At 38.9% G+C, this 17,717-nt stretch overlaps 1 protein-coding gene across 1 annotated transcript; it reads left to right on the top strand.

The window, feature by feature from the left end:
• The first annotated feature begins 33 nt into the window (after window positions 1-33).
• LOC143463008 (WD repeat-containing protein 90-like) lies at window positions 34-16,194 on the top strand. Its single transcript, XM_076961357.1, has 38 exons — window positions 34-221; window positions 498-626; window positions 738-829; window positions 899-1,046; window positions 1,314-1,437; window positions 1,743-1,929; window positions 2,251-2,448; window positions 2,823-2,977; window positions 3,236-3,414; window positions 3,682-3,835; window positions 3,949-4,112; window positions 4,315-4,483; window positions 4,735-4,834; window positions 5,160-5,334; window positions 5,571-5,741; window positions 5,939-6,088; window positions 6,385-6,484; window positions 6,726-6,885; window positions 7,138-7,288; window positions 7,429-7,684; window positions 7,861-8,001; window positions 8,078-8,189; window positions 8,670-8,910; window positions 9,261-9,460; window positions 9,654-9,967; window positions 10,262-10,430; window positions 10,868-11,007; window positions 11,375-11,492; window positions 11,630-11,722; window positions 11,895-12,012; window positions 12,214-12,449; window positions 12,818-12,943; window positions 13,273-13,380; window positions 13,735-13,869; window positions 14,126-14,323; window positions 14,611-14,811; window positions 14,958-15,080; window positions 15,283-16,194. Exons 1-38 carry the CDS (start codon window positions 191-193, stop codon window positions 15,520-15,522), a joined length of 6,006 nt encoding a protein of 2,001 aa, XP_076817472.1. The 5' UTR covers window positions 34-190; the 3' UTR covers window positions 15,523-16,194.
• The last annotated feature ends 1,523 nt before the right edge of the window (window positions 16,195-17,717 follow it).

Genomic DNA, 17,717 nt, shown 5'->3' with positions numbered 1-17,717 from the left:
AAGCGTAGTCTAAAAGTTTTATGTCCGACGTTTCTTAGAAAACTCTATGTATTAGACATTAGGTTGTTTTGCTTGATAGTGCAGTGGCACCAACAGATTGAGTTGTTAACATCTTAAATGAGCTGAGGGTGTCAGACTGTCAGCGCTTTGGAAGATTACTCCAGCCTAACCGTGGACAATAGAAATCAAAATGAATGCTGCTCAGAAAACAGAACGATTATGTAAGTTTTATTTTCATTTCTTTGTAAATGTTCTTGTTTGTTAATGACAAATTGATTAAAATTTGTATTATCAAGTTGTCAGTCCGGTTCTTGTGGTCGAAGGTCATTATTGACTTCTTTTGCTTTATTCATTTTGTAGGTAATACCATGTTTCAAATTGTCTGTCGTGCTAAATTGCAATGTCTAAGAAACATTGCATTTCTTTCAGAAGTTTTGTAATTTGAATTTGTCACTCTTAATACTTTTATCTCGATATGAGTTGGTAATTTTTTGCAGTGTGGCAGCACCCATATGTCAATGTGTTCAAGCAATTTAAAATAGAAGATTGGAAAAAAGCCAGCAAGGAGGGCGACGTCACGTCGACTATTGACAAGATATTGAAATGTACAGTTTATAAAATTCAAGGTCTGTACAAAAAGGTTTTGCGGAAACTGACTTGGATATTACATACTATTTGAAAATGTGTTAAAAAGACAAAAACACTTTAATTTGAAGACTTACCTTTTTTGGTGCTAGGTTCTGTGCCAGCAGGAAATTACATTCAATTTCCTCGAACAACAACACAGTCGTTGGGTTTAACCGGGAGATATCTGTACATCTTGTTCAAAGTACTTTTCTTGACAGTATGTGCTTGGAAAAAGCTTGAATTGTTCTTGAAACTTTCAATTTCTTTTCAGCCCATCCCCACGAAATATTTTGTTGTCCATGTTGACACAGTTGCAGAGGATGGTCTCGTTGTTAGGATTTCTTTCTCTAATCTTTTTAAGGAATTTAAGTCCACTTCAACTTGGCTGCAGTTTCCATTCGCATGTCACGCAGCGAAAGGTCCGTATTGGTCATTATTGTATTGTTCACTGCACAGTGCGATCACCTAAATCTGATTCACTTCAACTTTTGGAAAACTATAAATCTACCTTAAGCCTCAGAAAAATTGTTGTGCAGTAATGTCAACTTTCCTATCTTTGGATAAATCATTTGCACAACTGAAGTTGTGAACTAGTCTCTTCAGCTTTAAGTTAAAAAGCGTTCGCTTCAAAGTACATAAATTTATGAACTGTCGTCAACTCACGTTGCATATACTTGCACTTGCAGGCAGTGTTGAGCATTTTGCTTCTCTTGGAGCCAAGCAAGATTTCATGGGCCCAGCTCCATTGGCTCAGAAGTGGACTATGCTGGTCTTGGACCTGCATTACATTCTGTCCATGTACATTAACAGGTTAATGTTGTGTTTTTGATCAACTGCAGTAACGAATTTTTTTAGTAAACGAATTGGTTATTATATCTTATTTATATAGGGTAGATTATGTTATTTAATATGCCAGTATGTTGAACAGGTAGCACAACAATTCTAACTCGACAATAAGGTTTAGTTTTAATGTTTGGGTTTGAATTGGTAGAAGGTTTGAAGGAAGAGGAAATAATTGTCGCATTACTGTTAAAGAATTAGTGTTAGATATATTCAAAATGTGAGTTACAGATAATGTACAAGTTCTAAGTATAATGCAAGTTCTAAATTTTCAGGAAGTATTCCCACCTGAAGAACATTAGGCTGTGTGCCAACTTGCTTGTTAAGAATTGCTTCACCTCTGACCTCTCGTACGACCCCCGCCTGTCTGTGCGACAGGCTCGCGTGCTCGGGATAAAATGTGTCGATGAAAACTTTGCCCCAATGCCTCGCGATATGAACTTTTTTCTCCCAAAGAATAAGGTCAATTGGCTGCATTTGAAATAATACTATACCTTAAAAGGGAGTATATCATCTGAGTAACAGTTCATTTGAGTGACAGTATTTGGGTGACATAATTATGACATAAATTATTCATTCGAGTGACCCTAACCCTAACCCATTACTGTAGTTTGAACAGTACTTACCAATGTGTCACTCAAATGAACTGTCACTCAGTTGATCAACTACCACCTTAAAATTGTGCTTTTGAATTGTCTTAACCGGTTATTAAATTTGCTATTTTTATTGTTTTATCCGTAAACATGAGGTCTTTTCACAGTGAAGTTAATTGTTTGCGTGTAGGAATGGGATGAGTTGTATGATGTCGTGAGATTTCCTCTCGAGCATCCCACCTCATCCCGACAACCCATACATCTTCCCTTCGACTCTATTCAGCGCGACGACGCTTCCAACAATCAACCATTATTTTGCCAGAAAAATCAGGCGAAAGATAAGCATAGAGGTGGACTGGGCGTAATCAAAAGCCCAAGAAGAGAGAAGGTGACTTATTGTGCTAATGCTGATGCAATAATGATTAATAACGCACTCAGTCGTATATTATTATTATTTCCCTCCTTTTCACTTTAACTGCAAAGAGCAGGTATAAGAATTGTTTCAAGAAGCCACGTTGCATGCATGGTATTTTGTGTGAAATCAACCAATTCTATGTATATATATATATTATATGTATGGTTTATCATTTTATAATATTAATTTTGCTATAATGTCTTTGTTATATTATTACCTCTTTTGCTCTACATAATCTTTCTTCTACGGAAATAACATCCTAAGCACAAGAAGCTTCTCACGTAGATTGAGATTTAAAATATTAAGGGGATGTTCGCGTTAAATTAGTTGTCGATGTCGTATTTCAGCCAAAAACTGTTGACGTGAGCCGAAAAGCAGGAATCTTTTCTTCCACAACAAACATGGCCGTCTCGACGAATGTCGGCAAGGATTTGTCAAAACGTAAAATTGTCACGGATTTGCCTCCAGTTGGATTATCGATGCTAGAAACCACTGCAGCAAGGTGCCGGATAGAGATCTTATAAATTACAGTGATTTATTTCTTGTAGTTTTAATTTATTTGTAGGTTATTCCTTGTTTTTCGTGTTTACATATTCTTGAAAATGTAAAGCTGTCTTTTGTCAAAAACTTATAATCTTGGTTGAAATACTGTTGATAACACGTCTTAATAGTCACGTTTTTAAAAGATGTTCTGAGCAACCGAAACGACCTCTTAAATTAAAACAAGGAAAACAATTTCTCATCTTTGCGTCTCTTTCAGCTGTTCAGACCCCGGTGCAACTTTGCTTGAATCAAAAACCGGAGACGTGCACGTCTTTGTTGGAGAGAAGTCACCTGAGCAGGACATTGTTGTCCACAGACATTTCTCAGGCAAAGCAAAGGGAAGGCAGAGTGTTGCATCAACACAACTCACAACTAAACGAACCACTATTAGAAGTGGTAGGTTGTCAGGAAAGTTTGTCACTGAAATAATCAAAAGTATTTTGCCAAGTTTGTGCTCATAGTTACTATGAAAGTCGTATTGTTTTGAAAAAAGTTTTTATGGTTTTGAAAAGTTGTTTGTGATGTTGTGCATGTTGTCAAAGTGTTTGTAGCAAAGTAGTTGACATAATTGCACATTGTACTGCCGTAGACATTAGTCTTCGTTTGTTAATTGGATACACAATGTTTTATGCCACTTACCATTTCTTACGTTCGTACTATCAGCGCGATCACAACAAAAGAAATCAAGCTCAAATGAAATAACAAAAGCGTCGAGTTTACGTCGAGCGATGGCCACGTTGAAGCCTGACCCCATTTTGAAACTGAGAAGAGTTTTAGGGTTTGGAGGGGACTCGACTAATGATATAAGATCCTACAGGTTAGACATAATGGCGCTAGCATCTGTTGTTGTTTGCTTACCACGTAACTGCTGTCTAAACAAAACACTTCACACATTGCTTTTCAAAAAGTCACAATTATTTTCATTCACAGGTCGATTTCGAAGTGGTACCCTTGCGCTTCCAGTGGAGGAAGTGATATTGTCGTATACGCTGTGCACGCTGTCGTCGTGGCGATGGAAGTGGTTAGTGGTGTGCAGCACTTCTTCATTGGACACACAGAAGATGTGAGATCCATCGCCATGAATGACTGCGTCGGTAAGGAGAATAACATGTGCTTTTGTTGTCGGATAGTTGGATTAATCGGGACTAGTTGTATATTTGTTGACTAGTATATTACAGTGGTTTCCAACCGATTCTTAATAATTCACGAACCCCAGGTTGGCAATCACTGGTATGTATTAAATTTTGCAATGGATTTTGTCATCAAGGCTGACAAAATGTCTTATTCCGTTCATAGGTGGATCCCCAAGTATTCTTGCTTCAGCACAAGGTGGCGCTGGTGGCATTGTGCGCATCTGGAGATTTGAAACGCAGAAATGTGCAACGATGATACGAAGCCAACATGCGACGTGCATGAATGCACTTGCTTTTTCTCGAACAGGAGCAGTACTTGTTGGCGTTGGGAGGTATAGCTTGCCATTTCATTTTGAAATATATGATTTATTACACTATCGCTTACTCAAAGTTATACTGTGCTTATTTGAATATTTGTAGAATAGACCATTGTATGATTGCATTGTTTGTGTGTTGTGTTCAATATAGTTGTGATTTGTGTCTATTAATAATACAATATTGTGATTTCGATCAAATAGAACATTTAGTTTACACAAACTTTAACTTGACCATGTTTCTAATTATTTCCTCTTCTATCTTTCAGAGATGGTCACGGCAAGACTTTATTCATGGTCTGGGATACAAGTGCCGCACTTCGTCACGGTTCAGTGAACGTTATTGCAAAAGCACACTCCGATGTTGAGGTAGATGTCTATGGTGACAAAAAATACTTCTTACATAGAAATACTCAGCACTTGAATTGATTGAACTCTGTTTGTAAAAGTCAAATAAAATTAACTAGAATTTGTAAGTAGAATAAACACAAAAAGAATTTCTTTTTAAACAACTTAACACCAGGACTAAATAAACTGCAGCTATACTTTACTGTCATCAGCAATGAAAACGTTTCTTGATTGAAACAAAACGTTGCTCACCATGTTTAAAAGTATGCTCTCTACTCAAGCCATTCCCTTATCAACCTGAAATACTTTATTACCTCTCCATGTGTTTGATGTCTGACAATTTTAGATCCATCGCATCAGGGTATGCCCCACTGATGACACGCGCATGGTCTCGTGCGGTCGCGATAACATTCGATTCTGGAGAGTCCGATCCAATCAGCTTCGATCTTGCTCGGTTGCCATGCCGACTGAACACAGCTTCCAGGAGATAACTGACGTGACCTTCGCCCCGCTTGGAATTGGTGAGAAAAATTTACAAGTGGTTGATCAGTTCTGTAATAAAGTCCATATTTATGGACGGTAAAGTTCGTACAAACAAATGTTCTAATGAGTTTATAAGCTTCAGTTGTTATTAATGAGATGACATTTAATTGTTAACATTTAAACTATAATTTACTTTCATGTAAAAGTATTAATGTTTTGCAAGTTGTGTTTCATGAGTGCATTAGTGCTTATTATTACATATACTGCCACCTAGTGTCGCCAAGCAACCACGTAGAAGGGCGAGACGAAGATTCGTTGTCTGTGTTTGCCTCAACAAATGGAGGCTTTCTTGTGGAGGTTGATTTCCAGAAGGTTGTTGTACGTGGAGTTCATAAGCTGCTCCCATCTGTTGGTCAGGAAATTGAGAAAGATGAAACAATGAAAGGTCATCCAACGATACTGGATAATGGTTAAGATAATAGAAAAACTGTCACTTTTTGCGAAGCTGCATTTTTATTTGCGCTTTCCCAGATTGTCGCCTTTTATGTGTTGTTTTGTCGTAGTTGATAAAAATTTTGTTTCTTTAGCCAGAACATTTCCATACATTTTTCAATCAGCATTGTCAATTTGCTTATTTTCTAGGAATATCGTTAAACGCGTTACGCTTCACAACGAATTATCTCATAACCGGGTCAGACGATGGAGTGTTAAGGTTGTGGCCTCTTGACCTATCAACTGTCTTCCTCGAAGCAGAACACGACGGACCCGTGGTTGATGTCGATGTCACAGAAGGTGGTTTAATAAAAGCTCTATTCATTATTTATAAAACTGAATTTTTTCTGAGATATTGTTCAATAAGATTGTCAATGAGTTCAATCTAATAGGATGCTCAGATAGAATTTTTAAAATATAGCAGTTGCCACACCTTCAGATTTTTGAGCTGCTGTAAAAATAAAAAAATATCCAGACTGAAATGATCAGCTTAAAAAAAGTTCTGCAGGCGCCGAGTGATGTGCTAAGGAACGTTCATAAACTCTGCTTACTTTAAACATTGAAATCTTACTCTTTCGTGTTTATTTGATTGGCAGATGCCGAGAAGGTATTAGTCTCAACCAGCTCAGCAACTCTCGGTTACCTTGATGTGAAAACGAGGAAGTACAAGACGATCATGCGTTCGCATACTGATGTGTAAGTTGCTTCGAATACAACAATTAGTTCAAACATTTAGCTGCCAAAAAAACATCTTGCCAAAAATTAATTATTGGTTAGTCAATTTTTTAATTAATTAAAACAGATGACTTGATCTTGGAATTTAGCTGCAAAAAAATAAAAAAGCTGGATGATTTCGCAATTTTACCAAAAAATAATTTTGCGAATAATCAGTGGGAATGATACCATAAATCTAGTAAACTCATCTGTGCTTGCTCAGCATAACCGACAGCTGCATGGATGGATTACGTCGAACGATATCAACTTGTTCCCATGACAACTCCATTCGTGTCTGGGATTTCGACAACCTTCGTCAACTTTATGACTTTTCCACGCCTGATGACACACCCTCAGCCATTACCTGTCACCCTATGCTTGAGGTGGCTATTTACATGCCGGGTCCCCACGGCCAATTCTTTGAATTATAAATTATGAACTTCTTTCAATGGTTGTGGTTAAGCTATGTCTGTAGTTTTGGCACAAGTGTGCTCAATGTATATTGCTCTTAGAATTATCCATAAATTGTTAACTCTACTTAAAGTTCAAATTGCACCAATTTTGGGATGGATTTTGTGTCCGAGCAACTGTAACCAGCAGCACTATTTCTTGTATTTTTTGCACAAAATTTCTAGATCTTTGCTTGTGGCTTCACCAGTGGTGCCATAAGAGTATTTCACGTCGGCAGTACGACTGTCCTATCAGAACACACTAATGCAAGGTCAAAGGTTACCAGTGTTATTTTCACACCTTCCGGTGAACGACTGATTAGTGTTGATGAAAAAGGTCTGTCAGTTGCTCTAAGTTTTTCAAATGAAATTTGTCGGAATTGTCTTTTTTAAACTGCTGTTCTACTTTTATTTTAAACATTTTGTCATCAATTTTTTAATTTTCAAACGTGTCATGAATTTTTGCCTTCGCCCAAGGTACAATGGCAGTGTACAACACTTCTGACGTTGAACACGTGGGAGCACCTCTTCTGCGAACTTTACCCAAAGTTACTGCACCCGGAAAAGCTTACGGCCCCAATAGTATAGCAGCAAGCCCGGATGGGCAGAAAATTGCGTTTGTGGGACCCAATGAGTACACAGTGACCGTGTCAACTGCGTCTATGCTGGATGAAGTGCTTCGGGTGGACGTTTCAACCGGGCTTAAACTTGAACCTGACATTCTGGAGCAAAAGTAAAGATTCATTACATCATATACAGTGATATTACATTAAAATCTATTCACACGCGTCTAAATAATCGTAGATCTATTCACGGTATAATACCAATATTGTATATTAACGGATTTTTAAAACAGTAACTTATTAATTAACTTCCAATTAAAATACTAACTAGAATCTTATATTTCAGGCCGAAAGTTGATCAACCGCTTCAGGTTTCATTTTCTCCGACAGCCCAGAAGCATCTTCTTGTAATGACCAAGGCAAACCGTCTGCTTAAGCTCGACGTAAAATCGGGACAATTGTTATCTGTCACAGAAGACATCCATAGGTGAGCGGCGTGGTATGATTTTGCCACTCATTGCGTTTTTTAGTCAACAGTTTTAAACGAATACCTTGATTTTAAGGAGTTGTGCAACGGCCATCTGTGCTAGCAGTGATGGAAGCTACCTAGTGACTGCTGGTGACAAGCTGATTAAAGTCTGGGATTACGACATGTCGAAAGACCTCTGTTGTCAGGTGAAGACGACTTTTTAACTTCATCGATCAAGTTTAGCAAAGTTTACTTGTTGGTTTTAACGGTGGTAGTTTAACAGCTGTGATCGACTGCTAAATTTAGCACAACATTTTGCACATGGCAACATTGTCTGTGTCTAGCCAGGCAAACATCAGAAAATCTAGTTAAAGTAGGATTTAGGCCGGATACCGCAGAAACAAAATCAAATTCGCTGATATTTGACTAAAATCAATAAAGTTTTAAAGTTATTCTCGTAATACATGTTTTAATCCCATCTTGGCTTTGTTTATGCCTTGGTGTTCGCACCTGCCTCAGTTGTCTGTCAGATTTGTATTTCTTGTTAAATCGTATCTTTGTTGCATCATTCCTTGTTCTTAGATAAATCTTAATTTAATTAGTTTTAGTAAACAAACTTTAACTAACATCGATTAATCGATCTTAACCAGTTTACTTTAATTTAATCAAACTTTCTGACTCTTTAGACATTTATCGGACACTCCTCCCCGATCCACACCGTCCTCTTCACCCCGGATCACCTGACCCTCATCACGGTTGGGGAGGGCTCCGTGTTTATGTGGGACTTTTTAGGGGTCACCAACACCCCACGTTCTCGCGCTGTCAATGAGCGCAATGTGATTTCTTTAAGAGCGAGTGAAGGAAGACAGATACCTTCGACAAATTGTGAAGATAAATCCGATCACGAAGAAGCGGAGAAAGATCAAGGTGAGATGATCACTTTGTTTTCATCCAATCTCGTAAATCGAAAATTAAATTCATCGAACGAGAATAATTGCCCTGTAGAAGCAAAACTTGCGCTCGTGTAAAATTTCAAACAAACTTGATCTTGGCAGAATTTTTGCCGGCAATTATAACGTTGGCACACAATATAGGGTATTGATGGCACAAACCTGATTGAGTTGAAAAGCACAAGCAGTTTCATTAGGTCAACATCGACTGTGGATAACTAGGAAGCAGCCTTGCTTCGAGTAGTTGCTGCCGTTTATCCAGGGATCGTGAAGATCGTTTTCAAATTTTCATTCAAGTTTAACGATGTCTTTGAATCTTCTTCTCAGATGCTGTTGATGATGAAGAAGGGATCACTCCTCGTTCTAAGCCTCCAGCTCCCTCACATCCGGATGTGGATCAGTCCTCCGCATGGATTCCTCCCGAGACACTTCGGACTTCTGACCTAGATGCGAGTAACATCTCAGAGTTCACAGTGGATGCAAACATGATGAACCAACTGGCTCAGAACAAGAAGAGAGAAGGATCAGTGGGTTGATGATGAGAATCTCTGCGTTTAATCATTTACTTATTTGTGCATTAATTAGTTAACGACAGATAAGTTAACGATTACAAATAAGTAGCTGTTCAGTAAACAAAGTACCTAAGTTACACAGCATTCAATGAGGGCTTTAGTTGAAGTATAGTGATGCATAATGTCAGAAATTTCTTGTATGTTGCAGTCAAGCAAGAAAAACATGACAAACTTGACAAACAAGGTCAATGATCTTCGATTTGTTCCGGAGAAGGACGAAAACGAAGTGGATGAGAGTTATGACAGCGTCCCTGTAAAGGTGGCCTGGATGGCAAAATCACAAAAAAGTCCGATGAAAGAATCGCCGAGACCTCTTCCTTCAACAGTGGAGGTTGCGAATTTTGCGGAATGTCCGAACGTTCTCTCACATTTCTCACCTCGACTCACCGTTAGTCAGGCACCGCAACGAACCTACGCTGCCCCTGCTGGCCAGGAGGGTCTTGAGTTAAAAGCAGTCGTTGGGTGGGTGAAGTTTTTGTTATTACTCTGTTAGATGGGTTCTTATTTTGTCGAAAATTTGAGTTATGCCAGACCTTGTTTACTGCAATAGTCTTGAACTACTGGTCCGTTAACTTTCCATATCTTGTAATCCATCCAGTGGTTGTGTATTCATTTAACTAGAAATCTTAACTATTATTTTGTTCAACATCAGCTAAATGACATCTGAGAGTGATATATCATCGCCAAATAGCCTTGCATGTGTCTGCTTGCATTTTATTGTGGTTGTCGCAATAAGCTTTCCCGTCTCACTCACAGTTACAATGGAAATGGTCGCGGAAATCTCGCATGGAGCCCTGATACCGGGGTGCTTGCTTATTCTTGCGGTTGTGTGGTTGTTCTCGAGAAACTGACAAGCAAGGAAAAGTTTAATTTGCTCGGGCACACAGAGGAGGTTTCCAGCCTTGCGATGCAGCATGACGGCCAGGTATATAATCGTACAATCTCGTTTCTTTTGATGATATTTGAAAGATGTCGTTGCATAACCCAGTGGTTCCCACCCTGGGTCCACAGAACCCTGGGAGTCTGTGAAGTTTATGCAGAGGTCCGCGAGTTATACTTTAGTTCCCCATAAATAACCTATCGAGTAACGATTCCAAGTTGAAGTCTGTGAGGAAGGAATTATTGCAGTTAGGGATCCGCAAGTGGGATAATGTTGGGAGCCATTGGCATATGCTGGGGATTGTCAAATACAAAAAAACCAGGCAATTATCACCAGTTGTGAGTGCATTCTGTTCACAAATGGATTAAAATTTCCCTTTTTGCCAATTACGGTTCCCAGTTACAAAAATAGTTTCATTCTTCGAGTTATGTTGGTCAACAAAACAAGCTCTTTAACTTCCCCCGCATCAAATGTTTCCTTAGATCCTGGCATCCGCATCGGGAAGCAATGGTTTGATGCGGAGTAGGATATGTCTATGGGACACCAGCACCCTGTCATGTCGGGCAACGCTTAAGCATCATGAATATGACATCGTTGCCCTTGCTTATTCACGTGATGACAGGTTAGCACTGAGGTCGGAGTTCGTGCTTCGCTTCCACAACATGACATTTCACAACATGACACTTCACAACATGACATTTCACAACATGACATTTCACAACATGACATTTCACAACATGACATTTCACAACATGACATTTCACAACATGACATTTCACAACATGACATTTCACAACATGACATTTCACAACATGACACTTCACAACATGACACTTCACAACATGACATTTCACAACATGACACTTCACAACATGACACTTCACAACATGACATTTCACAAACTTGCATTTGTTGTTGTCATGTTTTTGTCAAATGACATGACTTTTTCACTAAACTTGACATTAATAATCTTCTCATAATCTTTGCAGGTTTTTAATATCAATGGGTGATTATCGTGAAAATGCTCTCGTGATATGGAGCTCCTTCAATGGGTTATCGTCACCGGTCATCCTGGCATCAACTCACACCAACTCACCAGTTCATAAGGTCAGATTGTTGGAGAAATATCCACTGTGTTTCAACCAGTTTGATTCAGCCTAAAAAAAAAAAAAAATCCAAAGCAATGTTTCAATAACGTGGATTGCTTCTCTATCGTGAAATGATGCCCTTTATGACGTGTGCAGGTTGTGTGGGATCCAGCGACCCCGAATGAGTTTGTTTCAGTTGGTGCAGATGCTTCAGTCAGTTTCTGGATGTTAGATGAACACGGCACAGAGGTTTGTGTTTCGATGTACATGGTCACTTTTTCGGAAATATTCATTTTAATTACTTTTAAAGTCAGTTAAAATTATTTCTCAATAACCAATCGGCCGGTGTTGAATTATTATGATAAGGCTCAGGTGATCGTCATCAGGAGTTGCTGGTATTTTCAAACGACGTTTTTTTTAGACCACTTTAAATGTTCATGAAGCTGATATCCCAGACGCCATTAAAACGGATGAGACAAACGAAAGATTAGTCCACTTTACATCGGCTTGCTTCGGGGAGGATCACATCCTGTATGTTGGTAAGCATCGTGTAATGTAAAACTCAAGTTATAAGAGGTGCCTTTCACAAAGCATGAAATGAATTACAATACAGTATGAATACTGTGCAAATTTACATAAACACATAATATACAACCACTGCATGTCACGCTTGTAACTACGCGTGAACCAGAAGTGATTATTTAAAGTCAAGGCAATTTTTTCAAAACGTTTCTCTATAGCCTCAAACACTGGATTCGTATCGGCGTGGGACACCTCAACCAATTCGTGTTTCCTCCACTGGAGGGCAGACTCCGCCGAGATCTGTTACATGAAATCGAGAGGAAATCGACTTCTTGTGGCGGGAGCATCGAGGGGAGCTAAGATGTGGGGGTTAGCGGGAGTGGGGGAAGTGAGATATGCCTCGGAGACGGGAGAAAATTTGCTGATGGATGATGAACTAAATGTCAACGCAGAGGTCAGCGGAAAATTTACTTTTATGGATACTTGTAATCACGGTTATTTTAAGATTTGACTTCGGTGACCGCGAAGAAGTTTTAGGAAATCGCCACTTTTAAATGACCAACTGCTAATTTTCTGCTGTAGTTACAGAAGTAACATTTTCAGCAACTGTCCCCAAAATTACATTAAAGAACAATGGTTGTAGATAATGTATGATTAGTTCTTGTTAATGAAAATGAGACATTAAGTATGATGCAAGCATGTAGTGTAGGCATTTCCACTAAAATCTTTTGAAATACAACTTCGTTAGCATGCGCTACTGTTAAGTTATGAGCCTAAAGATAGGTTCAGTCACCACTTAATCTCAACTATTGATGTTTCCAGGTTATCTCTGGTGCGTTTGACGACAGCTTAGATGTGGGCATTGTAGGCACCACTGCTGGTACCTTGTGGTACCTTGACTGGTCTGAGCACTCTACAGTTAAAATGGTCACCGGCCACAAAGACAAGGTAATATTTGTATAAAAACTTGTGCTGTTCATTTGTGTCAAGATGAAATTAGTTTATTGAATGCTTTTGCAATATCGAATTTTTTAACTCCTTACGCAGTATTACAATTGATTAGTTTATATAGTGCGTTAGTGAAACCTTGTCGTAGTTTTTGGCGTTATGTTCTAACCAAACTAATTTTATTTACACAATCAATATAATCCTATTAAAGGTGACGTCATAGAAGCTTTCGTTTTCTTACCAACTAATAAACGTTGTAGCTTGTCTGGCTTTTCAACCGCTTTTGCCAACCATTCTTACACCAAGCTTAACATCAATTGCTTTCTAAGATAACCGGCATCGCCTTCGATGAGGGGAATTATTTTGCGACCTCCAGTGAGGAAGGAACTGTTCGCTTGTGGCATCTCCACTCCCTCGAGCTTGCCGTGCAGTTCCAGGTATTATCATGGTTTTAGCACACGGTGAATGTTTTGAAATGGTGGTTTGATGGTGTTTATATGGTCGTTTGATGGTGTTTATATGATGGTTTCATGGTTTTTATAACTTTAGATGATGGTTTGATGGTGTTTATATGATGGTTTATATGGTGGTTTGATGGTGTTTATATGGTGGTTTGATGGTGTTTATATAATGGTTTAAATAGTAGTGGTAATGTTTTGCATTGGTGTCCTAAGTACGCTGGATTGACAGCACCTTTGCTGAGATCACATCCCGTCATATATACTCCAACAATTAACATGCTTGTTTTTCGAAGACTTTATCAAAAGTGACGATTTTTGTTTCCGTCACAGGTGATTGACCATGCGTGTACTTCGGTCACCTTCAGTCATCCGTGTAAGTCAGCACTTTCTACCAGTATGACTCAGCCAAAAATGTTGTCAGCCGGTTACAAGGATGGAACGGTTCGCGTGTTTGACGTCGACAAGGTATAGGAATTATAACAGCCGACGTTTTGTTTTTCTTGACTTTACTTCATGGCATTTTGTAACTATTTAGAATAGAGTTTGATACTCCTACGTAATTCATGGTGTATTCTGAGTATACCAAGTAGACAAGTATTTTGATAACACAGTGGTTCCGAACCTGGGGTCCGCGTGTTACACTTGTGATAACTTTAAAGTTGGGGTCCGCGAGAAAGGAGTGGGAACCGCTGTGATAACGACAACCGTCTATCTTTTGTAGCTTGTCCTGAAGCTCAAATTCCAACCACACACAGCAAGCGTCACGGCGTTGGAATTCGCGGCGTCAAATGAAACCCTGCTGTCTGGCGCCAAAGATGGCACTGTCGCCGCCACGTCAATGGCAACTGGAGTCACAATGAGAGTTTTGAAAGACCACAGGGGGGCGCCCATAAATAACATCGCTTGCTCCTTAAGAAACGTAAGTTGCTATTGTATTACTACATAGACTTGCACTATTTTAATCTCAATTATTACATTAGTTCTTTAAGAGTTGGATAACAGCCTCTGTAGCACTTTAATAGCTGTTGTAGTAACTACTAATAGTAAGTAATAAGTATCATAGTAACTACTGTAGAGTCGCATAAACTTCCACATTTTAACCCCAGTTATTACCTTCTTTGAGAGTGAAATAACAGCTTCTTTAACACTCCGAGACATATGACAAGGCACACGGACAGCACAATAACTACATGTCCATATCAATAGGATCACCCCGCTGCGCTTACTATGCACACTAGCGCCTCCAACGACGGGTGTGCGCGATTATGTCTTCTGTGTGGTGGCGATAGACGGGTCAGTGTGTGGGACACGGAATGGAAGCATGACGTATGTAACATGATTGACTGGCTCACCTTTCCCGCCCCCTGCTTTGCTCCCGACGGCAGCCAACTACCGAAGAACCACAGGGTACGTAATTGTGACGTCACTGACGCGCAGTTACGAAATTAAATTTATTTGTATTTGGTTTATGATTATAAACTGTAACAGAATGGATGGAATTGGAAAATAATATTTTAAAGAATTCTGTTTCTTGTACCTTGTGATTGCTACAGAAATCTATCTCTCACCTGCCACCTAGCGTCTGTTATTTTCACCCGACGAACCCAGATATGTTGATCTACTGCGGTTACGGAATGACTAAAAGCTTACAGCATTACAGTCTAACTAACAGAAAGGTAAACAAGCTCGTATCGCTTTGCTTGATAATATTACGCAAATCATTTGTTTTTGCCTTCCAATAGTTTATTTCAAAGGTTAATCGAGTTCAGTGCTTCAGTACTTAATTGGTATTCACGAACTCTAACTGTTACTGATTGACTCATCATCGAATGCGAGTAGTTGATAGCAGAAAGATTACTTCATTTTTCCCCGGTGCAGGTTGTCAAGTCCATTCCTTTACCGAACTGGGCCCAGTGCATGGCGGTATCCACAGACGGTACACTTCTCGCTTCCGGTACCGGTACCAGGTTATTAGAGCTGGTAGACGCCAATCACGGGACTTTCCAAGACTATTCTGGGCACAGCGGGGTCGTCGAGAAAGTCGGGTTTTCCCCGGACGGAAGACTGCTGTTGAGTTCTTCTGGGCCTGAACTTTTTGTATGGAAAGTGAAACACTGATAGCTGTAAATTTATGAAACCTCAAAGAGCAGACGGTTAAAAATCAAAAGTGTTGGGTAAAGAGGACAGCACCTTGACATTGCTTCTATTAGTTTTAATATTTTCATTTATCCACTGTTCCTAATTCTATTGCTGTTATTTTTCTACCGAGTTCTCGACTTAGTCTTATCAACCATTCATACCATTGTCTATTGCTGCTAGCTGTTATGCACTGCGTCACTATAACTTACCAGGTAGCTCGTAGATTGTCTGATTAGTCGTAGATAGCGTTTGTGAATTTTTTTTATACTCGACAAGGTCAGATTACCCGTAAGATGTTGGGTCTGTTATAGCCTACTTTAATAAAGTTTATTAGTAAATATAAACTCTTTGCGTTTTACTCAAGAAACAAATATGAACAGTTAAATATAAAATTACTTTAGCAGAGTTGAACTACATTTTACATAACAAGTGGTTGCGATGCGAGCCATTTGTGAGATATAGAAGTTAAACAAGGAGGTTCAGACTCTGATAACCCATATTCCTATATTTATTTCCAAACTCTTTTTCTTGTCATGTAACATTATGCCATATTTATATCCGCTAATCTACCACTTCGGTTCATTCAGGCTTAGATAAAAACAAATGTTGCCCGAAACATGTCAGCTTATATTAAATAAAAGGTTTATTAGACCAGCTTTTGTGGCTGTCATTGCAACCACTTGGTATGTAAATAAAATATTCTTGAAATTTGAACAGAAATGTGCGTAGCTGAACAGTCGGCACTTTGAAAGTACCCTTGGCAACGGTACCAGTACTTGGCAAAAAATGCACCGACGGTTCCGGTATTGGGTACTATTTTAAAAAAGTACTTCGGCACTTAGTCAGTACTCGGTACTTCTTGTGTAAAAGCTGCTGCTGCAAATGCAATGTTTACCGCTATTATGCTCCCGGTAAAGGTTTCTCCAGGTCAAGACAATGTGACGTTAATCGCTTGTAATTATAGCCTACTTGACATTTCTAGATTAAAATAGATCAACAGATGCTAAAACTAGTATTAATGATTAATTAACATAAGCTTATACTTTTCAAAATATACTCGTTAAAATTTTGAAATTATGACGTGAAAAGTACTGAATACCGGGACCGACTGAAATTTCTTGCAAAGAATAATTCGGTACTTTTTTTCAAAAGTACCACGGTACCGGTGTCGATGCTGAAAAAGTATCGGGGTACAATAATTCGGTAGCCTACTGTAGCCTAGTACCGTGGTCCTGCCCACCTATGGAAATATGCTGTTATAAATGCAGTTATTCAATATATCCGTTCTTTAAGTTTAAATTTCTCTGACGAAATTCAGGTCTAAAAAGCGTCCAGTGAAATGAATTGTAGATCGGATCTGTATCTTGTACAGTGGCATTTTTTGTGACAGCCGAAAAATAAAACTGTATCGAAAATTCGCCGCTGTCATGCTATCGTCGGCTACTTCTCTCTCTTGGTTCAGAATATTGAAGAATTTAGTGAAAGAAATGGGAAGCTTAAAGTAAAATTTAATTTTCAGCAGCTGCAAAAAATCAATTTTTGATAAATACAAAGGGCTTTCGATCTCAAGACAAACTGGTAGAGAAAAATTAAGACAGAAAATATTGCATATTTTTGTAATTTTACCGCTTTTATTCAGTTTCGATAAAAAGAGATCACTTTTTTATTTTCTGTGACTTACAATTGGAATTTTTATGTAGATAGTCCAAAATAAACTTCAAACGTAGTAATAATATTGAATGCATTTCCCAACCTTTAATTAGAAATCGTTGACTTTTGATAAAATTCTGTTTACACCGTTCGTCACGCTCGAAGGGTTAAATATGACGCCCTTTGATGACATACAACAGCAGAATTTTATCGTTGTCCATGGAGATTTTATCGCAGTTAGATCAGAACTGGTGCTGGTGTTTAGACGGGATGGGAAATTTGGTGTACCGGTAACTTGGCTGGTGAATGCCACATAGATGCGGGCATTATTTCAATAAAGTTTGAAATGCGCAGGATGTGTAGATTAAAGTATCCTATCGGAAGGTGGTTAAAACTGCATGTGAAACGTTCGTCCATCAGAAAATGGAGAGTAGTGCAAAAGTGAACAACCACAGCATGCATTTGCATACTAGACCCCCTGCAGCTACTGAACTGTGACGTCATTTGGTTGTGCACTTTTGCAC

The sequence above is a fragment of the Clavelina lepadiformis genome, chromosome 6 (genome assembly GCF_947623445.1).
Source record: "Clavelina lepadiformis chromosome 6, kaClaLepa1.1, whole genome shotgun sequence".
In the NCBI taxonomy this organism is placed as follows: Eukaryota; Metazoa; Chordata; class Ascidiacea; order Aplousobranchia; family Clavelinidae; genus Clavelina; species Clavelina lepadiformis.
Note: the sequence above shows the minus strand (reverse complement) of the source record. Positions and strands in the feature narration are given on the sequence as shown.